Genomic DNA, 25497 nt, shown 5'->3' on the forward strand with positions numbered 1-25497 from the left:
GGAGTTTAAAGGAAACTCTTACAAAAGTGAATTTCAGGTGAATTAGCAGCACTGCCAACCTACCTTCCCTCTGCCACCTGCCACACTGGTTAGCCTTGTTCAAAAGTGGGAGGCTCCTGCTGGAGGTGGGAACACTGCTGCTGGCAGTGGCTTTTTTATGCCAGATATATATACCTGGTTTGCTCTGCATGTAAATTCCAACTGTGCTATTCCATGGCACCTTCTGTGGATGTTAAAGACTGAAGAAGATGATGTCAATCATATTGGTTCTGGAAGACAGAAAATTTTGGTGGGTGAAGATAGAACTGGTAAAACAGGAACTCAGCAGACAGAAGTCTGCTGGGAAATACAAAACAATGGTTCAAGAAGAGTATCATAAGAAACTTTTCCTGCTGCAGCCCAGCTGCAGAGAGATGTGGGGAAGCATAGTTCCTCCAAAATAGAGTGAATGAAGGCATTTTTGTGTTTGCTGTAGGGAAAAAAATAAACAAATTAAACAAAGCAAAAAAAAACACCAAAAAACCTATAGGAAGCTTTATTGCTCCTGTCACCTGTTAAAAATATTTTTTAAAAAATAAATTAAAAAAAGGAAAAACACCAATAAAACCCCAAATAAGTAGGACGTCATTTTTGAAGGAGATGGGATGAGTAAGAGAAATATAATTCTTTTGGATTTGGATGCAACCAGAGGAGTGGCCTTATAAAGAAAGCCTAAAAGAAGAAACATTGTTCCCTTTATTCTCTTTAAAGGCTTATGATGGTATGAGGGTTTCATTAGATGTCTGAGACACGTGCAGAGGGATGTGACTAAAGAAGGGTCAAGGACCAAGAAAGTTAGGGAGAAATGAAAAATTAAGCTTGGAAGTGAATTGTTATTATCCTGCAAAACTATGTCAAGAGAAGAGCAATGTCTGAACCCCGGAGTACTGGTCTGAGAATGGGAAGAATACAATGTAAAAGTGAAGGAAATTGCTGTAGGACCTGTTAACAGCATCAAAGCAAATTGAATGCACAGTGTTATAAAAAGGGAATGCAATGGTGACACTTGAGAAAGACCAGGCAGGGTACTCGCAGGAGTGTGTGAGCAAAACATGAGCTGCATCCATTGACTCTGACGTTGACCTGTGAAAGTCAAATAAATCTCAGTCGCAGTGATTCAAACAAGGTTTAAATAATCATCATAGTAGCAGAAAAAAAAATCTCCCAATGTTACCCATTTTAAGAGTGGTCTTTTGCAGTTCTCTGAAGTTTTGAGTAAAATCTTTTCTTTCTCTAAGGGTTGTACGTGGTCTCCTCCTCAGGCAAAGGAATGGGCCTGATAGCCCTTAATTATCTTCCATTTTCTTTTCCCCATATTCTCTTCCAAAACATTGAGAATTTTTAGTGATAGCATACACAAAATTAAGAAACAGCCTAGATCAACTTGTCCTTTTTGAGCCTTTAAGGGTAACATCTGAAAAGATTATCTCAAATGTGTTACAATTTAAAAATAAAGTACATAGATGATTTTTCCATGTACTTACTGGAACATAGCATTGGTGAATAAAACAATTCCACTCAGAATTCTTACATGATGGAAAACCAAAGAAGAAAGAAAGCATGAATACCAGGGAAACAAAATCTTCTGAAATGAAAAGAAAGAGTAGATGCGAATCAAGATGTGGAGACTTAAAATGTAAATTAACTAGGTAGTCACCTCAGAAATTCTGACACTGTATAGTATAGATCATAAACTGTATTCATTATCAGAGTATATATTATATTATAATGTAATATATAATCATTTTTCCACATTTGGCATATAAATGTATAGAGAAGTATAAATAAAATTACACTATGGGGAAAAGGTCAGGCATTTACATTTCTGTGAAATGACAGAACTGAACTACCTGTAGCCAGATTCACATTTCAGTGGGTATTTAGAAAAATTCTCAGCTGGTGTCTTGTTGAATACATGAAAGAAATGGAAGTTACTGAGAAATCAGCAGTTGGGAGTGTGCTGCAGCACAAAATACAATCTCTTAAAGGAATGACCATCAAATTAGAATCTCTAGACTTTGTAGAAATCTCACGCAGCCCAAAAACTGAGACCGCAAAATCATTATCAAGGTGATAGGTCCTTAACCTGCAGGAGGAATAAACCTGTGCCACTGGCATGCTAGAAATGGCCAGTGTTTAGTGAAACTCAGACTTGCTGGAGTCCAATTCAGGGTGTTTTACTTTTGCCGCAGAAAACCTACCGAGACTTCAGGCTGCAAGGCGTGATGGAGGGGACGCTGAACAGCAAAACCTACGAGACCGTGCACAGCCGGCTGACCGTAGAGGAGGCCACAGTCTCAGTCACGGATGCAGGAGGACTTCAGGGCATTACAATGAAAGACAGTGATGAGGAGGAGGGATGATTTTATTTCACAGAGCATTCAGAGCTGTGGGGTGATGGTCTGAGGGTGGGGTTTATCTTTGCCTTGGGGTTTTTTGGCAACTTGTCCTTGTAATTGCTTTTATAGTTTTGCCTTATGATATCGGTGCAGAAATGTAATTTGCTCCATTAAAAAAAGAAAGAAAGATTATCAGAGGAAAAGTGCCAAGGACTTTTTGAGAATAATGGTTGTAGCATATTTTTATGTATAGCTTTGCTTAGGGCTGCAAGAACACTGGCATGGAGTTTGAGTTCCACTTGTGATTACATTTCTTTCCCTTATGTTTGCTACCATTCATTCTTGTATCTCCATCTGATATTGATGTCCTGTGCAGAAACAAGATGTGTGTCTTACTTAAAACATAACTATACAGGAAATCATCCTTGGAATGAGTCAATGCCCTACGTAAAAAAAAAAAAAAATTGTGTATTTTCAGGATTACAATTTGTTCCCCTTTTCTTGTGCTTAATTTTACATTATTATGTGATGTGTATTAAAAATTTTAATCTTGGTTCTTTGTATATTGAGGTTGGTATATAAGCAGAGGAACTTCAAGGACAGTCAAACACATACAAACTTCTTAGGAGTGTCGTGTCTATTCATTTTGCAAGTTTAAAGATATCTCATCCTGTTGGATGTCAGTAAGCTTGCCATCTATGTTTGTATTTCTGTGAAAATTTTCAGGCAATAAGAACACATTTTGTTGTGGCCATTTATGTATCTACCCAAGTTTGTATAGAATTCTACAATTAAAAGATGTTTTCAGTATTTCAAACAATTTGAACCATTGTATGATTCCTTATGAGAATGAGGTTTTTGAATTACTTCATTTACGTAGTGATTTATAGCAAATATGTTTCTTTTATAGAGCAGATATATATAGCAAACAAGTATCCAAGGACACGATGTCTTGATAAGGGAAAAAAGCAAACAAAAATCTCTCAGTAGCAGATGAACAGACAGGGTCCACTGCTTGCTTTTTGATGCCCTCAGGATGAACTAGAAAGAATTCAAATTTTCATCAGTCAAAACTCACACAGCATACAAAAAACACAGCAGCCTTGTTTGTGGTTGGTTTTTTTTGGGGTTTTTTGATGCTGTTTGTTTTGTGGGAGCATGACCAATTCCCGAGTTTATGTACACAAAATCAGAAAGAACACAGATGACACCCAGAGAAGTAATAATAGGTTGTCCAGGTCCTTGTTGAGCCATGGCATTATACCTAAGGGACTTTACTGAGGAACTGTTGTGGGTTTACAAGGTTGATGTGAGGTTTCTGTGCAAGAAATTCTGTAGGATTTCAGGGGTCTATTGCAAGCATGCAGGGCTGCAGGAACTGAGAATGAGAGCTGCAGGGAAAAGTGGCTTTCAGCACTCTTGGAAGCTCAGCCAAGCAGGGAAGGGCAAGTTACACTTCTCATAGGTGTCTACAGAGAAATCCTAAGTGGCAACTTCTTTCTGTGGCAAACCAGCTTAATCATCCCATGAGCTGAGGTGAATTCAGCGACAAGGAAGAACTGGGAGCTGGTAGGGTAGACCATTCTGCTTAGCTTTTCATCCCCATCTCTGCTGGGCTGAAGGAGGCACAGGAAGCCCAAGCATTATTTTTCCCTATTACCAGGCTGCTAGATGGCTGATTCAGGTTTTGATAGCAGTAAAATAATTGCATATTCCTTTCCTGTCATTTGTCCTGGTTGTGCTGGTGTGTGGAAGCTGATGATGCTTGAAGGGCCATTTGGGGCTTTGGCTGAGACCCAGCCTTGGTAAGGGACAAGCTGCCTGGCAGGAGCTGCAGCCTCAGCCCCAGTCTGGCTGTGGCAGACAACAGGGTGCAGAGGAAGCCAGGCTGTCCAGTGTAACACCCATCTCCTAAACCCAGTAAAGCAGAGATCAGTGTCAGTCACACACAGAGGGAGTTTTGTCTCTGCAAAATTCTCCCTGCTTCCCCTCTCCCCATCCTGACATTCCTTAGATCCTGCAGAGGGACCTGTGGAGAAACCAGCTATAAAGAGGTAAAGGCAGGTGTCACTTCAGTGGCCCTGCAGTGCTTGCCAAGGCCTCCTGCTGCAGAGTTGTGCCAGGTCTGTGCAGGGCTTTCACCGGAAGGCATTAGATTTTTAATGTTCCAAGGCAACACAAGAGTAGGAAGCAATATCCAAATTGAGCACTATCTTTAGCAAGCCACTAAGAGAGTTTTGAGCTGGAGTGGGACCTAGAAACACCAGGACAGAAGTTCCTGTCACCAGCACAACCCAGGAGGTAAGTGATGGGTCTGTCTCCTTCAACAGAGTGACCCATCACTAGCCTCTCTGCCCAGCCCTGCTAGCCAAAAGCCTTGGGGAAACAGTGATTTGCACTTAACCTCCCCTTGGGGCTTTTCCTCTGTCCCAAGCTGCCCCCATGCCAAGAAGGATTTCCTGATGAGGCAAACAACTCTCCCTATCAATTTGGATGATTACAGAGTAGATTATATTAATTTCACCTGTCAGTTCCTCAAGAGACTATAGGCCATCATGGTCCTGATGGGCCTCACCTGGGACCCCCAGCCACAGCCTCTGCCCAGGGACTCAATCTCAGCTCTATTCAGGGCTGCTAGCCTCTACCCCAGTGATGGAAGAGGAGTGCTGGATTCCCACCTCACCTACAGCCCCACATGTGCTTGTTTGTGGGCCCTGTTTATCTAGAACCTGATCCAGAGGTTGACTTCAGAGCTTTCTGACCATCACAAACATGTTAATGATCTGGTCTCTGAGTTGCCACCACCTCTTCCCCTGCACTGCTCCCTGGCTGGGTGTGGTAGGACTGGCCCTGACTGGTGGGGCCTTGTCCAGGCAGCCAGGGGAGTCCCCCCCAGCTCCCTATGCCTTAGGGAGCAGTTAATCTTGTCTACATCCTGACATAATTTTAAAAAAAATAAGGAAAAACCCACCTGAACAAGACAAGATTATGACTTTTTGTGGCTTGAAGTGGGCCCAAGTTACTCAAATGTCACAAAGCATTATACAAGGACACCCCATATGTCAAGCACTTTGCTATGCAATTTCTTCTGCATGCAGTACTTGCAAGATACATTTGTCAGTAAGACAGAGTAAGGAAATGCTAAATAAACAAACAAAAACCCCAAAACAAAGATGATGAGAATTTTAAAAAAAAAAATCCATAGATTATGTAACCTTGAAGAAGTTTCAAGATGTTTGGGAAAGAGAAATTAACTCAGTCACAAAGCATAGGATGACCTATTGTTAAAGACACAGCGCAGCAGACATCAGTGGATGACAGGTACAGAAAAGACAGTGCTTCCGATGTCCTTTAATTTCTTCCAAATGCAAATAATTTTTTCAGTACCTAGATTTGTGAAACCATAAACCAACATGATGCTTGAGAAGGCCAGTGAGTACCAGCATGACAGCTCCAGCGTTAGGCACGTCGCCTCCAGCAGCCAGGGCAGTGCCCGGTGAGGGAGGGCGCAGGGACCGCCTCTACATCTTAACTTAGGCGTTTAAGCGAGGCTGTGTGTCCGTCCCGAGCGGACAGCATCACCGCTCGCTGAGCTCTCGAGCGAGGCAGCCAGCGGCACGCCCGCCGTGCTCTCCCAGGGCGCTGGAGCCCCCCGGGGACCTCCATTCTTCCTAAGCGGACGCGGAGTGCAGGGAGCCCTTCGGAAAGGAGCAGCAGCGGTCTGGTTTAATTCACTCCCCTTGAGTCTTAGTGGTATAAACGGGGCTTTAGAAGTCGAATCAGAAGCCACGACCAGGTGCGCGCCGCCGCTGCGAGCGCTGCTCGGGGCCGGCACCGGACAGCGATGCTCGCAGCTCTCCCGCCGCCGGGCAGAGGGGGCCTGGAGGCAAGAGCTCGCTGCCCTCGGCTGTCGCTTACCCCAGACAAGGAGCCGATAGGCAAGGCAAGGCATCGGCTCGGGGAACCACCGTGGCCACAGGGCGACGTTGGGGCACGGAGCCTCCCACGTGCAGATGAGCAAAGCCACCGGCTCAGGCCGCGCCCTTTGAGCCCGCACCGGCGGGTCCGGCCGCCGAGACTGGCGCTTGTAGAGTGGCCCCTCCCTTCAAACCCCACCCGGAGCGGAGGGCAGCCCCCGGTGCAGGAACCTCGCAGCTTTAGAGGAACGGCCAGAGTGAGAGGGCGAGTGGTTTCCGGGGCACCGGCGCTCGTCGAAGCGCCCAGCGGAGCGGGCTCCCTCCCTCCTTGGCCCTGTGGACATGGCACCCACAGCAACGCTGGGTGGCTCCCGGGGGATCTCGGGTCAGGTGCCGGATGTTTCCAGGGAAACTCCTGTTTCCCAAAACTCCTGTTTTGGGAAACTCCTCCTGAGACCCACCAGACCCCCGGCGCAGAGGGCGGGCGGGGCACCAGTGTCAGCTTCGGAGTGGGCAGCAAGTGCTCCCCACGAGGGACATGGCGATGAGCGCGGAGGACCGGGGAGGGAGCGTAAGGCTGTGAGGCGGGTTCCTGCACAGAGAATGCCCCTTAGGCACCTGCCGAAGGGAGTTGAGTCCGATGTTTGACTGCCAGCAAAGGAGCGCGGAGCAGGCGCGGGAGCCGCACGGCAGCGGCGGGGCGGGCGGGGAGCGGCGCGGGGAGCGCGGCTTCCCCTGTGCGAAACGGACGGAACCCGGGACGCCTCCGGGACCCGCAGAGACACCACGGCCGGCCTCCCTCCGGCACGGGCGGACTTGGCTTTAACAGAGACTGGGGGAAAAAACGCAGCTAAACAAACAGAAAAATCAATCGCACACACACAAAAAGTTTGTTTTCGGGCTTAGCAGGTGTATTGTCGTGTCGCGCCCACCTCTTCCTCCTCCCCCCTCAGTTCCGAGGGTGGCTCAGTTGTCCTCTGTGTCTGTTCCCGGGTAGGAGGGCCGAGCTCCGTCCGCTGCGACAGAGCACGACTCCTACTTTCGTTCTTATTCTCACGAGTCTCACTTGGCTTCTCCCCCTCTCTCAGCAGCGGCACATCGAAAAGGGTCCCGCCATAAACGAGCGGAGTTTTGTCCCGCTCCGTGTCCGGCGGACACCTTCCTGTCGCCGTGGCGAGTCCGGCGTATCCCGGTGCCGGGAATACAGCACACAGGCGCCCACGCAGCGACCGGCTCTTCGCTTTGCTTCAGGTTACCTCCCAGTACACCGACAGAAAATGGAAACAAAAAATAAGTTAATTGCTCCTGATCCTATTCAGCAATCTTAAAAATAAATAGCTTCCCCCAGCCAAAGAGCGCGAGGCGTTCATTTAGCAGTAACGGCACTAAACATTTGTTGAACTGGGAAAGGAACAAATGAGAAAGTGTCATTCATGGCTCCAGCTGCCGCTGGCCTCTCCCAGCCACTTCCACCAAGGGCCCTTTGGAGTTGATGACACCGCCGGGTCCCCTCACAGGCGGACTGATTAGATTAGACGTGATAGCTGCAGTCCACGTTCGGAGCTGGCACACTTAGCCAAATCGCTCGCATGAATTACGGGAGGGCCGGAAGCGCTGCTTTAGAGGGTCACTTGTAATTTCGTTTATATGTGATTAAAGGCTTTATACATGAAAAGGCTTAATTTGCACCAGTTTGGTTTTCTATTTAGGGGGGTCTCTACGAAATGTACTGTAGTGCCAAACTTTGTTTTACCTCCGGGAGCACTTGTATTTTGCGGGTCAGCGTTAAATGTTTTTTCTTTTGTGATGGATTCGGTTACAAACAGCAATACTTTATTATTTTGCTTGCGGTGGAGCTGCTATAGAGGGACGCCAACACGCCCTCACTGTATGGGAAGATTACACATAGCCTCGGAAGGTATATAAACTCACGCACGCACATATTTATATTACTTTCTTCCACTGGAAAAATTATCAGTGGACAAAACGCTGAAGTGTTACAGCTTAAAAGCTAGGAAAGGCCAAGCGCCTTTGCCCGCGCTCCAGAAACCTCAGGGCCCGAGGCTGCTGCGAGGTGTTCTCGGGCTGTGCGGCCGGCCTCCGCAGAGCAGAACGGGAGCCGGGGCCGGGGGCCAGGGAGCTGCGTCCAGCACCGCAACAGCCGGGCGGGTGGCGGTAGCGGCACATTCCCACCGAAAAGGATGGAGGTCGGGATGTCCCCCAGCGTCGGGTGATAAACTGTGACGGCCGCTGGTCCACTTCCCTCGTTCATATTTTTACTTCCCTTCCAAATACAGTAAAGGAGAAGTTCTGAGTCGGAATGCACAGCGAGCCGTGCAGCGCCGCAGCAGCCAGGGGCTGGTTCCGAGCTGTAACAAGCCCGGCCCAACGCGCTCCGCCGCGGCGGGGTCTGCGGCTGCGGCCGAGGGAGCACGGCGTCCCCGGAGCCGGGGCAAATCACCTCCCCACAAACCCGGCGGCTCGGGAGGGAACATCTTGGACTGATGCGTAGCGAGAACAATCCCAAGCTTTAGCAGAGGATCCCAACAGTGTCACTATTAATGACGACTATTGTAATAATAACAATAGTTAGCAGGGTCTGTCCAGCGCCGTCCAGCCCGCTGATGTCGTGGTCAGAAGGATGTTTTGTAACTTTCCTGGTTCCCTCCACGCTCGGGTTGCCCAGAGGCGCCCCGGTACCAGAAGGGATGTTGCCGTCCCCGCCCCTACCCGGTGGTGGGGAGCCGGCTCCGGGAGCACGGAGGGAGCAGCCCCCTCGGGCAGGAGGGTTACGCTAAAACACTCCCAGGAAAATATTAATACAAGCAACAGAAGGTTAGCGGAGTTATTATCCTTTTCAATTCATTTTTTACTTAAAAACGCAATGGAATTATTCATTTTATTAAGGAGGAAGAAATTAAAGATTAGGCTCTAAGGCGGTATTTTACCTCCCTCTAATCGCCTCTGGGATCGGATTGAAGTAATCCTGACGACGAGATGAATTCGCCGGTGACTCGGATTTTGAGTGCATGTAGAGATACGTTATGATAACAACGCAAGTGAGCAATATCAAGAACATACCTTAGGAACGAATGAAACACAAAGCCGATTACGGGGAAAAAGAGAACAGCAGCTTTCCCGGGTAGAGCACGAAATCAACTCGAGGCAAAACTTTTGCCCTTAATTTCTGCGACGGTTTGTAACTGCGGGAGACAGGCGGGCAGGCTCCTTCCTCCGCCGGTCCCTTCTAGTGGGACTCGGTACGTGCTGCCAGCCTGGAGCGAGCTCTGGCCCGCCGTGCTCCCCCAATAGAAACCGGCCGAGAGGTTCCTTATTACCACTTTCAGAGGCTGTAAATGTCTCTGCCTCGGGAAAAACAACGCTGCACCAGCACGAGTGCGGGATATTTGAGGCTCGGCAGACAGTAAAACTTAAAAAAAAAAAAAAAAAAAAAAAAAAAAAAAAAAAAAAAAGATGCGGTCCGAGAGCAAGGCAAAGCTCAGGACAGGACTAAAAGGATACGTCGAGGTTGATTTTAGTGACTTTATCTATATTGCCGGCAACACCAACATCTAGCAAGGCTCCATCTCTGAGACAGAAGAGGATGACGTCCCCCCGCCCCCCCGCCCCCGAAAATTTTGCTTTTAGATCGCTACGGAAAATTTGGCATTTACATAAATTATCGTGAGAGGTACCGAAAGAAAGGGAGGTATATTCGTAAGGAAGTCCTGAATAATAAAGCTATCGCTTCTTCAAAAGTGTATCTCAATATTGAGTAGACCAGTATAATTGCAATGGCAGGGCTGTAATTGCTGCTTTGGGATATTTACCCTGCTCAAATGACACTACATATTTCACTTTCAAACACTTGTCAAAAAGTCAATCCCAAAAAGACCAGTTAAGAACAAGCTGTTAACATATTAAGTATATGAGATTTGAAGGCTCTAAAACCCACTCAAGAATAATTCCCTTCTTCAGCACCAATCAAGAGGAAATTTGTCTAGATTGAATTAAATGTAAATTGCGCTGAAGGAGGAAATTCTCGCCTGGCAGACACAAAGTACGGGAGAGAGACACCGACAGTGCGGAGAAGCGGGCAGCCCGAGGCAGCTGCCCCTCGCGGCTCTGGGGGGGGGGGGGCCCGGCTGCGATCCCCCGCGAGTCCACGGTCCTTCCTTCCTCCAGGTAAAAGGCGGGCCCTGCAGCAACCCGATCCGGGACAGCAATTACGGTCTTAGCTCCCCGACCCATCTGCCGTGGGGAATCGCGGGGGAGAAGCAGTGAACGGTGCTGCCCCGGTCAGCGGCCCCGGGCCAGGGGAGAACAGGGAGCGGGGCCGGAGCGAGGCACCACGGCCAGCGCGGGTCCCGTCCTTCCTCCGCCTCACGCCTGCCCGCACGGCTGTGCCCATCCCGACACGTCCCCCGGCTCCTGTCGCCCGCCTGAGCTGCGGGACACGGGAGGGACGGGGCGGACGCGAAGGACGCAGGATGTGCAGGGAATGGTGCCCGGGCCACTGCCCGTCGTTCGATATCTGTCCTGGGGACGGCAGGACATCCTTCGTGCCCGCATGGAGCTCCCGGCTGCGGAGGTAGCGTCGTGGAACAGCCGCTGCCTTGCTCTCCTCAAAAGGAGCCGCGGTGGCTTGAGGCCGCGACCGCCAGGTCACAGCTCCGGGGGCAAGGATGCCTCCCGCCATCCCTCTTTCTGTCTCCCCATCTCTCTCTCTCCCTTTCTCCCTGGGCCCCCAGGCCTTCCTCCCTGCTCTCATTTCCTCGCAAGACGGTTGTCCCGGGCCGGCGGCTGCGGGGGGAGACGCTGACATGTTCCTGCGCTGGTACCCGAGCAGTGGGGGTCGGGCCTCCTTGCCTCGCTGGAGGCTCTTCTCCGTGAGCAAACCCGAGACCTCCAGCCTCTCTCCCCCTGCCCCTGAGAAGGGCAGTGCTGGACCTCTGACATGGAAGCTGCTGCACGGGTCCCTCCGCTGAGGGACGCGGCCTGGCGGCTCGCTGCCGGGGTGGCAGGGACGGAGGGACCCTTGGTTTCTCCTGGCTGTCATTTCGGCAGCGGCCTCTCGGTCACCAGTCGAGTGAGCCCCAGGCCGGCGGGAGGAACGGGACCTTGTCCTGAGCCCGAGCTGCGGGACGGTGGGGTGGGCGGGAACACAGAAAGTCCCGTACCCACTGCTGCCCCTCTCCTCTCCCCAGCCACCCTGCTTCGCTGACAGGACGAACACCCGCTGGCGCTGTCCGCCCCGAACAGGGCCGTCAAGCTTCTATTAAATACACGGGAATTGCATCTGTTTAGGCGCATGTGTATCTATAAACAGTGTGTGAGCTGTACATCTTTTCGTGTATCTGTGCCAGCCCTGAGTTTTCGGTATTTGTGTTGTGAGTATATTCTGCAAGTACACCGAAGCTATATTGAGTGTATATGCAGGCTACATACGTATATATAAACAGAAATATAGAAATATATAAACAATGCTTCGGATTTAAAAGGTACTCCTTCTTCCTACCTCCTTTTGCTTCTCTTCCCCTGCCCCAGGTTTTGAATCATCCTTTTACTCCCAAGCACTCGTTCCATTTGGCCCGGGAAGTTCCTGCATCCCCACGCGCTGGTCTCGCCGTCTGCTTGTTGCAAGTCCCCCGCTTATTTGTCTACCGTGCTTTCCAAAAGCTCACCGCCACCTGACCTTGTTCTTTAAAGCAGTGAGCAGTCCCAGGAGCAGTCCCAGGAGCAGAGCAGCCATTTCCCTCCCTCCCTCAGACACACACACGTACGCACGCACAAAGAAAGCTCGGGCTGGAAAGTGGCAAGGAAACAAACAGCTTCCCCTCCAGCCGCTTCTTCTGCAGCACCTTGTTTGACAAACACCCTGGCGCTTGCCCTTGAATTGGGTTTCACATCCCTATTTAGCACTTGGACAATGATTTTAGATGATGTCATTTAAAGCCAAACAAGAAAATTGATCTCGGATTTGCTTGGCCTCTAAAGCCTGGTTAAGCAGATTGCAAATAATAATAATAAAAAGAGAGAGGGAGGGAGGCAGAGGGGAGAGAGGCGAGAAGGAGGGAGGGCCACCTCCTTCCCTGGGCGGGGGAGGCGCGGGCGCCAATGAAAAGTAGCCGCTTGCTGGGGGGGAAAAACTTTTCCTGTTGACTGTTGGAAGCGAATTGAGCAATTATCTAGTTTACCTTCTCCTCTTGGAAGTTAACGATTGGCGAGATCTTGGCTGCGTTATTGACACAACACTTTCTATTGATAGAAATAAGTAGCGATTGTCCCGAGTCATTGGTGCGCCAAAGTAAACTGTGATGGGCTGGCATGAGTCCACTGGACTGAGAAGGCTGGTTCCGCCGGCGGAGGCTGTGGTGATGGTGGCGGCGGCAACGCTGGTCTCCCTCCTCGCTGATCAGTAACAAGAAAAGGGGCAGAGAAAGTGAAAGAGAGAGCGAGGGGAGAGAGGAAAAAAAAAAAAAGAAAAAAAAAAAAAGAGGCGTCTACCAGAGCGGCTCAAACCGGGAGAACAAATGCAGTTCAGCCATGGACAATAGTGGCAACCACACGGCGACAAAAATCCTAGCGACTCCTCCGACCAGAGAAAGCCTATCTGCCAGGAGCAACATGATCAGCACGCCCAAGCCACTCGCTTTCTCCATTGAGCGCATCATGGCGCGGACTCCAGAGCCCCGCTCCATCCCCGTCCCGCAGCTCCTCCATGGCTCCGTGGCCAAAGGCGACCCCAAGCATCCGCTGCACCTCAACTCCTCCATCCCCTGCATGATCCCCTTTGTCCCGGTGGCGTACGATACCCTGCCCAAAGCAGCGGTGGCTGGAGCGGAACCCAGGAAGGCTCACTTAGATTCCTCTTCCTCGCCCTCCTTTAGCTGCGGCGATCTCTTGAACTGTGCCCTGAGCTTGAAAGGAGATTTCCCCCGCGATGCCCTGCCCTTGCAGCAGTACAAACTGGTAAGACCCCGAGTGGTCAATCACTCCTCCTTCCACGCCATGGGAGCCCTGTGCTATTTCAACCGAGGCGACAGCCCCTGTCACCCGTCCTCCAGTGTCAACATCCACCCGGTGGCTTCTTATTTCCTCAGCTCTCCCTTGCACCCGCAGCCCAAGGCTTACCTGGCGGAGCGGAACAAGCTGGTGCTACCGACCGTGGACAAGTACCCGGCGGGGGTGGCCTTCAAGGACTTATCGCAGGCTCAGTTGCAGCACTACATGAAAGAAAGTGCTCAGATCCTCTCGGAAAAAATCGCCTATAAGACGTCGGAGTTCAGCCGCGGCTCCCCGAGCAGCAAGCCCAAAGTTTTCACGTGTGAAGTTTGTGGAAAGGCAAGTAGCCTCCCTTCCCCAGCCTCCTGTCCCTGTCCGTCTTCCGGCCGGCTGTCTGTCGCTTGCCTGCTTGATTTTTAAACGACGGCTCCCCTTTGGCACTCTCGATTCCTAATCGCAGTTTTATTTTATTTTATTGTCTCCTTTCTCTTTCAAGGTATTTAATGCACATTATAACCTAACGCGCCATATGCCGGTGCACACGGGAGCCAGACCCTTTGTTTGCAAAGTTTGCGGGAAGGGCTTCAGACAGGCGAGCACGCTCTGCCGGCACAAGATCATCCACACCCAGGTGAGCCATCCTCTGTCCCTTCCTCCCTGCCCAAGAATCTCCACTCAGGTTTTTCGGGGAGCTCGGCGTTTGTCCGGCCGCTCCGGAACAGCGGCGCGGGGGGCGCCCAATCCGCAGCCGCGGGCGGATTTCGTTTGCCCCAAGCGCGGTAGGTACGGCGGGGCGCCCCGCACCCGCACCTGCGAGCCGTCAGTTGAACACACAGAACCCCACAAATCAGCTCAGAAAATCCCGCTAAACAGAACACAGACCCCTCAAGACAGCCAACAAGCCGTGACTTGGTGTTTGTTTCCCTCCAGGAAAAGCCACACAAGTGCAACCAGTGCGGCAAAGCTTTTAACCGGAGCTCGACCCTGAACACGCACACGCGAATACACGCCGGCTATAAACCATTTGTCTGTGAATTTTGTGGCAAAGGATTTCACCAGAAAGGTACCAGTCTCCAGCACCCTCTCTCTTGCCCGGCTTCCCCCTCCCCAAGCCAGATCAAGTGTCGGGACAATTTGCGACAGGGAGGGTGGTGGGGAGTTAATTTTATGTTTAAGTTTTATTATTAGATATTTAGGCTAATTTTAAGTTTGGCTAGCCCCGACACATATCCTGCTCCACGAAGCGGGGCAGAGCTCTCTGTCCGGGGGAGCGGCGGGGCAGTCGTTCCGCTGGAAGTGTCTGTTCTCCCTTCACCGCACCATGCAGCTTCCAGCGCCGTTCGGCAAACGAATTCTCCTCTTATTTCCCCCTCCAAATACAAGAATTTAGCTACTTTTTTTTTCCCCGGGTTGCAGTGAAGTCAAAATCCTGGGGGTTTATTTCCGCAATTGTCGTGATTTTGGTTTATTCGATCCTTTCTTTGTCGTGGGGAGAATGGAGAGAAGGCGGGAGGTTTGCGGTCATTTCATCCTAAAGCCGAAATCTGGTGATGGGACAGAGTTTGGGCGGTTTTTAAAATATTTTTCTCGTCTTTTCATTGTCCGTCTTTTAAATCCAGGTCCATTTGCCTTTCTCTTCTCATTTCCAGGCAATTACAAAAACCACAAGCTGACTCACAGCGGGGAGAAGCAGTTCAAGTGCAATATCTGCAACAAGGCTTTTCACCAGGTGTACAATCTGACCTTCCACATGCACACCCACAACGACAAGAAGCCCTTCACCTGCCCCACCTGCGGCAAAGGCTTCTGCAGGAACTTTGACCTCAAGAAGCACGTCCGTAAGCTGCATGACAGCGCCCTGGGACTGCCCCGGCCCCCCGCTGAGCTGGGGGGGCCGGACCCGCCGCCCCCGCCCGGGGCGCTGCTGCAGGGCCCGCCGCCGCTCCAGCCGTGAGGGGCCGCCGGTGCGAGCCCCGCCGCCTCTTTGCATGCACCTGTTAAGCGGTTTTGTGTATTATGCTCTATATCGCCACTAACGTTAATGGGACTGATTGTTTCCTATTTTTTTTTTTTTTTTTACTTTTACCTTTGTTCTTTACAGACTACTTTTTTTTTTTTTTTTTTTTTTTTTTTTTTTTTTTGTCGTTGCATCTCAGGTGGAGAGATGGTTAAAAAAAAAAAAAACAAAACGAAAAAACAAAAAGCGCCAAGCCAATTTCTGCTGTATTTATTTGGGAAACTGTATTACTCGAGCCGGGAATGCTGCACCACTTTAATTATTTCGATGTATATATATTCCCCTTGTGTTGATCCTGCCCTGCCTCCGCTGTCTGCTGGTTATCCTACCCTTCTTGGTTCCCTCCTCTCCCTCTCCCCTTGAATATCGTATCTATATGGACACAACCGTTCTCTATGTACGGATTTGAATTTCGCATTGATTCTTGCACGTGGAACAGAAAAAAAAAAAAAAAGAATTCGTTGACCTGATGGAAATAAACCTTTGCCAAGGAGTGACTGCGGCGGCGGGGGCTGCGGCGCGGACGGGCGGGCGGGGAGCGCGGCGTCGGCGCTGCCGCACGGCAAAGCTCTCCTCGCCCTTGCCAAAACACTGAAGCAACCGCTAAAGACTTTAATTAAGAGGGGTAATTAGTTCGAATTGATCAAAGCAGGGTTGTTATGTTATTAGCTGCTCAGCAGACTCTGCCAAGCCGAGCCTTGAAAGCGCAGCCCGCCCGTCGGTGGGCGCCTGAGGAGCGGCGGGAGGGGGTTTCTGGGGTTATGCCTCTCCCGGGGTAACCGAACCAGGCACGGATGATGGGTGCTGCCCCCCGAGCAGGGCAGGCAGGTCCGCTCCACTCCCTCTGCCCTCTCAGGGCTGTGCCCACAGGCCTTCTTCAGACTCAGGGGTTCTTTTCGGACAGGGGGCCGGGCCGCGCTTCACTGCGGGGCAGGGCCCGAGGAAGGTCCCGGGAGAAGCGGAGGGTGTCCCACGGCCGCTGGGGATCTGCCCACTCGCGGGACCTGTCAGGAGCGCTTGCGGGTCTGCCCCAGAGCGAGCCCTGCAAGAACGGGCGATGTGATATCCAGGTCTCGCCCAGATCTTGTACACCTGGAGCTCTGCCAGGGTTTTGGCTTTTGGCGAGGCGTCGTGGTGACAATCGCAGCCAACGCGTTCCTCCCAAGAGAGGGATGTCGCCTTGCAGGCGGCGCTCCCGCCGCCCCTCCTGGGACGCCCCGGGGGTGCCCGCAAGCCGCAGGTGTGGTCCCCAGGCTGGGGCCGGCGGCTCTGTCAGCCCCGTGCGCCTTTGAAAGCGGCTGAGGGGGGAAGCGCATCCCTCTCCTTTCACACGTGTCAGATTACCGCGGTAATCTCCTGAGCAGGCGGCTCCGCTTGTAAAAAGCAAAGCAACAGGTCAGAGCCACAGCGCGGGCAGACCCTGCGCACCCGGCAGGGCTCAGCCCCTCGGGTCGCCGCTTTTCCCCGCTCCAGGGGACAAGGGGCCGATGATCTGGACGGAGGGTCCTCGGTACAGCCGCTACCAAGCGCTGATTGCAGCGGCGTGGGCTTCCGTCTGCGCCTCTCCCCTTCGGAGACCTTGGGGAAAGCGGGACCCGCTCCCCCAGTTTTCCCTGGGGACTGCGGCAGCAGGGGCAGGAGGAAGGGGAGCTGAGACAGCCTTCAAGGGACCACGGGTAAACTAGAAGTCGGGATGAAGCAGGGCGGGTGGAGAGGCTCCTGCAGAACTGTGGAGATAGAGCAAGTGTCCTTTGAGGATCTGGCCCTATGGACAGTTCTCTTCAGCTCTGCTCGGATCCCGGGACTAGAAGAGCGTCATTCTGGCTTCCACACAGAGAAATTTCTCCCAGATCAGGTGGCTGCAGTGCGTTGCTAGTTAAAAGGAAAACTTTTGTGACATGTAATGAAAGGCAAGGAGTCCAAAAGATCTCACTGATTTGATGCGGGTGTGCCATTCCTCTGAGGCTCTGCTTGAAGGAAATATTTCAAAGCTTTCTTATTTAAGCAAAAGTCCAACCTGCTTTTCTTATTGCTGAGCAAGTGTACACTAAAACTATATAGTAGTATACTAAAACTATACTTGGCCTTGCTAAATATCGTAATTTTACAAATATTTAAACCAGTTCAAAACTATTCAAGCACCGTAGAAATATTGGATCAGCCCTAAAAGTATTTAATATGATGACAAGGGGATATGAATGTAAATATATAGTGAAACAAAAGGAGATTATAATCTGTCCACCTTGTGATGAGCACATAACATCAGCATCAAATCAAACACATACACGAGGCCTGAAGATACTACTGGAGATTATGAGTACCCAGATGTCTGTGCTCAATTTTGTTTCTTCAGATTATTTTCCAAATACCAGGAGAAATGAGAGCTCAGTCCTCCCCAGCAGAAGCTGTAATTTCTCCCTTTTTTATTGGTAGAGGAGAGAGAATTTCCAGTGTTGCTTGACCACAGACCATTTGCATGTTTATAAAGAATAAGTGGATTTCTTTGCCTTTTCTCCTATAAAAGATCTGCAGTCACTGCATAATCTGGATTCTTCTATGTCTTCCTGGTGAAGAACAATATTTTGCTAAGGAGCATGCATGCAGGGGTGACCATGATTTGATATGGAGAGGAAATGAGGCACTATAGCTTTATTCTAAGGTGAAGCAGAGAAAGCCAGTGATGAGCATAGATAAGCATTTCTCTTCCTAGATATCTCAGAGTAAACACTACAGATGTGGGACTTCACAGGGAGATGAGGATAGCTCATTTGTTATTTCACTGCATAAAACCATGTTTGTGTCACAGATTGGTATTAATTCATGTCTTGGAAGGCCTGCACAGAATTACCTTTCATTTCCTCTCTTTCAAGATTAATCTCAGGTCAAGTGAATTTCTAGTTAATGGTCAGAGGCAATTCAAAGCTGGTGAAATAATCATGAGAGGCAAAAGCTATAATTTTATGTATATCCAAAGTGTAGAACCATTAACAGCTCTCCTTACTACAGACAAGATTTTAATTTTTTAAAATGTGAATAATTTTGAAAGGAGAAATGGAGCCATCTGTACCTAAAGGAAAGTTTCTATGTTCCCATTTCTGTGTGCCAGTCAGCATCACTGCCGTATGATCTGTATTCTGTGAGACAACTGCTCAGCCTCATTCTACCAGTCCCTCATGGATGCTGAGAGAAGAGCCTTGGTGTGTCTGGATCTGCTAAAATCCAGAGCTGCAGAGCTGAGCATTAGCATCCTGACCCCAGTGTAGCCCACCTCCCACTAATCACAACAGCTTCAGTGCAGTGCTGAATGAAAGGCAGGCAAGTCTGGTGCCTCTGGGACCCTGGAGCAGAAAGCCCTTGTGGAGGAGGAGCTGTTGCCCTCCACCTTCATCCCCACCCAGGATTTCTCAGATGGGACTGAATTTCTTCTGTCCTTGTCAGAAACTACAGTTTTGTTAACAAGTGCCAATACTGAAAGTGTTATGTACCTGAAAGAGCAACCAGAATTACCAAAGCTGTTGTATATTGTTGTAGAAATAAAATACAGCACAGCAGGATCTTCTCACAGCATCAAAGTTCCTTCTGAAGCTGAAACGGTATTGACTTTGTTTTGCTAGTGCTTTATTCATGATCAGACATTTCTCAACAGCAGAAAAAAAATTTTCCCCCTACCCACCCAAAAAAAAGGAAAAAAGGACAAAGATATTAGTAATAATGTTTGTGGGTTTTTCTTGTTGGGGTGGGGGTTAGGGGGTTGTGACCGTGAAGTTTTGTTTTTTACAAAAAATCCATGCATGCCAAAATGTAAACTAAATCCACAGCTTTTTAATAGCTTCCAAAATCATTCTCTATTTCTCACCCAAAATGAATACTGGACAGTATTTAGTCAAGGAAGTATTTTAAAATTTTTTTTAATGATTTTTAATCACTTTTTTTGCCCCCAGTCTTTACAAATACAGTGGTGAAAATGGAGAGATTAAACAAAATTCATTCAGAGCCATCTCAAATGAAGGCATGTTGATCACAGCTTAGTACCAGAATGGTTTATTTGGACAGTGCTTGACAACTAGCAATTAGAAAATGCTCCTAGCTCTGTACCTCCTCTGCCACACTTAGAATGGGACAGTCACCATTTTGTTCTTTGGTACAGGAAAAAGGGACCTAATTTGCACTTGGGGTTTTTACATGTTAATACCAGATAGTTATAACTCTTGAATGATGTAAATCTTTCCACCCACGCTCTGTTTAGCTGCCAGTTTGCTCAGGTACAATCCTTATGGAGGGAGAATTGTGTTGCGCCCTGCTGGGACCTGAAGTAGTAACTATTTAATGGCAACTCCCATATCTTCCATGAAAGTGGTGGTGGCTCCAGCTCCACTCCATGCTGGGTCCCCCTTCTCTTCCTGGCCCAAGGGTACAGGCTGGATGACTTTTGGATGACCCTTAGGGCTGCACAGCACACTTGGGACCCTCTGCAACACATGGCTGTACTCACTCTTAGTCCTGTGAGTTTGCAGAAAGTCCTTTTACTTCAGTAATCTGCAACTCTTGAAACAACACAAAAGTTCTCTTTTTAAAACTTCTCATTGTGTTATGAAGTACAAGCTGTGTCTATCTTATGTCCTCCTTTGAAACTTCCATAAAAGTTATTTAATGGCTTCACTGTTCAGTCACTGTTGCAGTCAAATCCTTGCCTGTTTGATTAGGCACAGTATTAAATCCAATAACCATGCCCATGGAAAGACAAAAAAACTCCTCCCTTTTTGTGTTTGAGATTGTTAGGATTTCACCACCATATTATGTGAATTCTAAAAAATCATCTTCAGTTACCAATGAATTAAAATACATAGAGAAGTTGCTTTTCTGATTTTTTTGAACAATTATATGACAAATTTATACATAGTATATTTTATTTTGTGTGGCAAATGGAAGAGCGATATGTTGCAAACGTAAGCCTGAGCAATTTATCTGCAACAATACAGGTAAGTTTTTATTTTCAGGGATGGGACTATCAGATTAAATTGCAGAATGACACAACATTAAAGAGAAACTTTGATTCACAGTACTTTAGCTTATAAGGTTTAAATACAACAGATGGCACAAAAAGAAACCTTTTCAAAATATTTCTAAACTCCCTGTTAACCTCTTGATAATACCATGAAACATCTGAAGAGTTTATACCTTATACCTCCACTTAAAAAACCTTGTCTAACTCAGATTTTATAAAAATAACCTTAAACAAGAGCTTTCTTTCTAAACAAAAATAATGAAAAACTCTTGGACGATAAATAAGTTGAAGTGAATTTTTTTTTCTGAGCAAGTAAGAATTTGTAAAGCTATTTCTGCTGAAGAAGTTAAACAAAAGCTGAACAACAATTTATTTAGAAAAAATATTTAGCTTTATATAAGAAACACCTCAATAAATTGTGCTTTTTTTCCTGTGTTAACCAGAAAATAAGAAAGAAATGGAAATCTTATTTTCTAACCTAGTATATTTTAAAACTAACAATATTTTTCTCTTAAAATGAGTAATTCAGGAATCACATAAGCTTTTTTTTTTTTTTTTTTTTTTGCCAGCAAATAGAATAATCTGCATATCACAAAAAAAAAAAAAAGTTTTTAAAATCACTTTTGGCTGCTTTAACTGAATACTAAAAGCTGAGGGCCAATGGTTGCTTATGCCCAGTAACATTACTGCACGGCATGAAGCAGTGCAAGAGAGACAGTGAATTTTAATTTAGATGACATTTTCAAATTCATGGCATACATTTCAAATTTATCCAGTTTGAAAAAGATGCAGTAGCACTGGCTAGAACCTTTAGGTAAAGACCAAAACAAATTCTTAATTACTTTTGTGGACAATGTGTAATTATTATGATTTCCTATAATTAAGTCATGGGCTGTTTTGATCTGCAAGTTCTAAGCAGAGACACCCTTCCCTACAAACAGTGTTTCTTCTGTTCTTGTGGAGTGTGCTGAGTCTCACATACCTTTAGAAATGCAGTGTGCAGTTACATTTACTTTGTTAAAATATACAAGGATTATATAATATAATAATAATTATATCTTATATAATTTTATATAATGTATATATAATGTATATACTATATTACATTGTTTATATAATGTCATATATTTTATTTATTATATATTATATAATTTATATATAAATATTAGAAATATATAAGGATTATATCATATTATATTTATTTTTCAGAGCAGAAACTGAGTTACCCCAAAACAAAACTGCCACAAGACAGGCAGCTGAGTCCTCATCAATGCAAAACTCATGTTTCCTGAAAAAGCAGTCAGCAATTGTTCTAAATCCTGCCTGATGCTGAATGTTGTTGCACTGCAGACTGACTTGTGAAAGTTACAGTGTGCAAAGAGCTACTTTAATTTGTGCTAACAAAGGAGTACAACACAGCCAATTTGCATTTACTAAATTTAACTTACATCTCTCTCTATACTAATTACAGAGGGTGTTACTTAATAAGATTTTTTAAAATTTTTTTTGGAAAAATGTCTTTGACAAATCAGCATTTATATATTGCTGTAGAAGTTTAGAAGTAGATGCTGACAAAACATAAACACAAAAACTTGCTCTATTGGCAGGAATTTTCTTCAAACCAGAGATAGCCTGCTTAAGGGCAAGGAAGAGACTGCTGGCTTGGGTTCTTGCCTGTGGGGGTCGTGCTCACATTCAAATGCTCCTGTTTCACACTCTTTCAAGCACTTCAGGAGCACCTGTCCCATAATTTTAAATGAGAGTATCTATCCCTGCTTTCCTTGGACTGCTTCTCTTTGCATGGATGTCAAAAAGTTGTAAGATCAGGGAGGGAGTTGGACATTGGATGCGGGTCCCAAATCTGCAGCAAGTGATTGGTTTTGTGACAGGTGTTCAGTATTTAGTTTGCAAGAGAAATGCCTTTTTAGAAGTGGCTGAATTAAAAATTATCTTACTATGCTTAAGCAACTCATAGGCAGGAATGAATAGTTTATTTTAATTTAATGTGGGTGTCAAACATCTAAGGAGCCTTCCCCAGTCTCCAGGTTTTTGATATTCCTGATTCTGGGATTTAAGTGTCAGAAAAGGACTGTTGGTCACTCAGAATGGGGCTGCAATACTTTTGAAAGAGCTTGGTTTCACCATAGTGCACAAATGAAGATAATTTCTGGAATTATGAGATTATTTGCTAGCCAGCATTCCTGATTCTCCAGCTAGTTTTTTGGTCATGTTGTTTGTTCAAGCCATCTGCTTCTTCTGCAGATTTCTCTGGCTTTTTTTTTTTTGTTTCATTTCCCAAGGAGCATGCAGCACCGACTATTAAAGTGTCCCACAGTCTTACCCAAGGTTTAGATACAATTACCCCCTCACCACTTTTTATAATCAAGTGGTTGCCTCATGCCACATGGAGTAATTAGGTTATGAATAATTTTGTGTTCCAGATTTTTTTTTTCTTGTTAGCGAAGTTCAATTCAGAAAAATCTTGCTCAAAGTATGAGTCAAACCAGCCTGTCTACTTTGGGCAATGCTTATGACTTTGGGCATCTTAATAGGAAGTAAATTAACATGAATGTATTTTCTATACCTTAAATGGAGAGAATAGGTGCCTCTAGCAGCATGAGAAAGAGACTCAGTCCCTACTGTGTTAGATACCACCTTTAGTGCAGACAGTCTGCAGTTCTAGCAGCCTCCTGAAACAATCCAGTTGCTGAAGCATCATTCTCTATGATGTCTTCTGGATGAACAAGATTTCATCTTGTTCATCATATCATCAGCATATGGTGATAGTGACCACTTTTTGCACAGTAATTTGGCGGTAAGGTTACTTCTCCACGTAGCCAGAAGCTTTGAGTGCCTGACTCACAACACCAGCACCTGCATGTTGGAGACCATCCCAGTCCTTTGGCCACGGAGTATGTGAGTGAAAGCACTCTCGAAGCCTCCTAGTTTGCTCTGTAGCTGACATGAAAACACTGATGTGGCTGGCAGAACAGTGAGCAAAAAGGACTCCTTCCCCTGCCCTCCTGGGCCAGGCAATCAGAGGGAACAGAGCTGCTGCTCTAGCTGAGTGCTGTGCAGCACACACACAGTTTTCAAGCAGCTTTGGAAGCAGGGATGAAATCCCAGTCCTGCTGCCTAGTGAGCATGTGGTGTCATCACTGGCAGCTCTGTGTCTTGCATTCCTGGCTGCACAGTATCTCATTTTAGAGAGAGGAAAAATCCTGTCATGTGAAATATTGTGTGGCTTTCTCGTTTTCAGCTTTTCCCTTGGATCTGTGTATAGTCCATCTTGTGTTGCACAGATTAAGAACTTCTTCCTGCTGGATGAGCTGAATTCTTACAATTGTTAGATTTCATTGCCAAATGACATTTTTGCTTGCACAAGGTAGATTTTAAGAAACCTTGAGCTCCCATCAATGAAGGCTGGAATGACTTTTTCTGGAGCCCATGGTTGTGTCTGTATTCTACTGTGAAGACTTTCCAGCCTTGTAAAGTGCCCTGGCAGATAGGCTGTACCTGTTGCAGGTAATGTCAAACCAGTTGTTATTTCTAACAGCTAGCACAGCTGAGGGAACAGAAAAGTTCTGGATTCTTCAGTGCAGAAAAATTAAGTGCATAGGAGACTTCTCCCACCTCTTTAAAAAATATCTCAAAACTAATTTGATTTTCTTGAATTGTTAAAACTTTTCAACTGTTTGGGATAATCAGGAAACCTGTTATTGGTTTGCTTTCCAAAAGTATTTTCCTTGGAGAGGAATTTCTTTTGGATACCTGTATCTTTTCATCCAAAATTAATATTTGAGAGTAACAGTACTGGAGTATAAGAACTGTTACCAGTGAAGGTACTTAACCAGTGAAGGCTAGCATAAGAAAATATAACTTTGTCAACTTCCCCATATTTCCCACTCAACATATGATACTTTGGATTTTCTGAATTTGCATAAAAGGGAATGCTTCTTGTTTCATACATGAAATATTTGCAACAAGCGCAGAGAACCTTCTTCACACTTGGATACCTATCGATTTCTTCCAATATTTGAGGGCCACGATGCCCTTACATCCCCCCTGGGAAGACAAGAGGAGTCTCAGTGATCTCAGGACTGCTGGGGCTGATCAGATGTGAAGTTGAGAGCAAGATGAGATGATGGTGATGACTGCAGACACACTCCTGCTTTCTTGTCTCTTCCCTGCACTGAGGAACCTGAATTAACTGGCAGCCCATGTGCCAGGGTAAGCTCACTGTAAGTCATCTGACACCTCCTCACTGTGGCAGCTGCACTTGTAGGCTGTGTGCTGCCCTGGCAATGAAGAGCAGCATTTGGAGACCCTTCATCTCAAGCACTGAGGCTTCTGCCAGGCTGTGGTACTGAAAAGGCAATGTAAAATTATATTGTGCTGATCCCACTCAGGGTTTCTGGGGCTTGGGAAAGAGGGTTTTTTTTGTGTTGAAGATTGGCTTATTTAATTTTTTTTTTTTTGTGTTGAACATTAGCTTTTTTTTTTTTTCCCCTGAGACTGGAATTTAAATCCTATTAAATGGAATGAAAAAAAAATCCCAACCCTTCTCTCCTTTGAGCCCAACTAGTTGCATAATAAAAATTTTGGAAGACAATTATCCTGTGTTATCAGGAATCTAAAAAAGTAAAAAACGGTTTATGGTACTGCAGTTTGTAACGAATAATTTTCCATTTCCAAAGGGTTTTCCAAGTTGTCAGGAACACCATATCCAAATTGATCTGGATGTTCCCAAGTATCCTATAGCTTTTACTCTGTTACTCTTTCTAAAAATCTGGTGACACATTGCAGTATTCTGTGTTATTGCAAAATAAATTATTCAGAATGAGCAGAAGAAAATCTTCACAATTTAGATAGAGATTTTTTTAAAATCCACTTCTTAAATTGTATACACTTGTACATACAATTTTATTATATACAATTGCATATGATAATGAAAACTGCTGTGCATTTTTAAAATAAAATAACTTACTTTTATTAAAACTTCAGACAGAAACTTCATGGAATTTACATTTTGCCACCAGCTTCAGTTAAATCAGTGTGACTTATGGGTATTGGAAAGGTGATAATATGGATATGCTGAAATATTACCGACTTTGGTATGTAATAGTTTTGGGAAGATGTTATGTTAATATCCAGATATAAGCACTCTGAAGATAG

At 46.8% G+C, this 25497-nt stretch overlaps 2 protein-coding genes across 25 annotated transcripts in view; both read left to right on the forward strand.

Annotated features, from left to right (window-relative positions):
- The window catches only part of CADPS2 (calcium dependent secretion activator 2), a 287279-nt gene extending 284081 nt beyond the window's left edge, over positions 1-3198 (forward strand). For 23 of the 24 annotated variants that reach the window (XM_038155825.1, XM_038155814.1, XM_038155817.1 and 20 more), the window contains one exon: positions 2232-2592. In XM_038155825.1, coding sequence (XP_038011753.1) covers positions 2232-2402 — 171 coding nt within the window. In that variant the 3' untranslated portion in view covers positions 2403-2592. Of the gene's footprint in view, positions 1-2231 lie in introns of all 24 variants that reach the window. The other variant, XM_038155811.1, reaches the window with a different exon arrangement.
- Positions 3199-12554: 9356 nt separating this feature from the next.
- FEZF1 (FEZ family zinc finger 1) lies at positions 12555-15378 on the forward strand. Its single transcript, XM_038154456.1, has 4 exons — positions 12555-13639; positions 13797-13931; positions 14231-14363; positions 14950-15378. The coding sequence occupies exons 1-4, from the start codon at positions 12842-12844 to the stop codon at positions 15252-15254; spliced, it is 1371 nt and encodes a 456-aa protein (XP_038010384.1). The 5' UTR covers positions 12555-12841; the 3' UTR covers positions 15255-15378.
- The last annotated feature ends 10119 nt before the right edge of the window (positions 15379-25497 follow it).

The sequence above is a fragment of the Motacilla alba genome, chromosome 1A (genome assembly GCF_015832195.1).
Source record: "Motacilla alba alba isolate MOTALB_02 chromosome 1A, Motacilla_alba_V1.0_pri, whole genome shotgun sequence".
Lineage (NCBI taxonomy): Eukaryota > Metazoa > Chordata > Aves > Passeriformes > Motacillidae > Motacilla > Motacilla alba.

Bases quoted from the DNA above. Each gene is read 5' to 3' on its own strand.
- FEZF1 (XM_038154456.1), top strand. From the start codon at position 12,842: ATGGACAATAGTGGCAACCACACGGCGACAAAAATCCTAGCGACTCCT. The intron at 13,640-13,796 runs GCAAGTAGCCTC...TTCTCTTTCAAG, and splicing joins CGTGTGAAGTTTGTGGAAAG to GTATTTAATGCACATTATAA. The intron at 13,932-14,230 runs GTGAGCCATCCT...GTTTCCCTCCAG, and splicing joins ACAAGATCATCCACACCCAG to GAAAAGCCACACAAGTGCAA.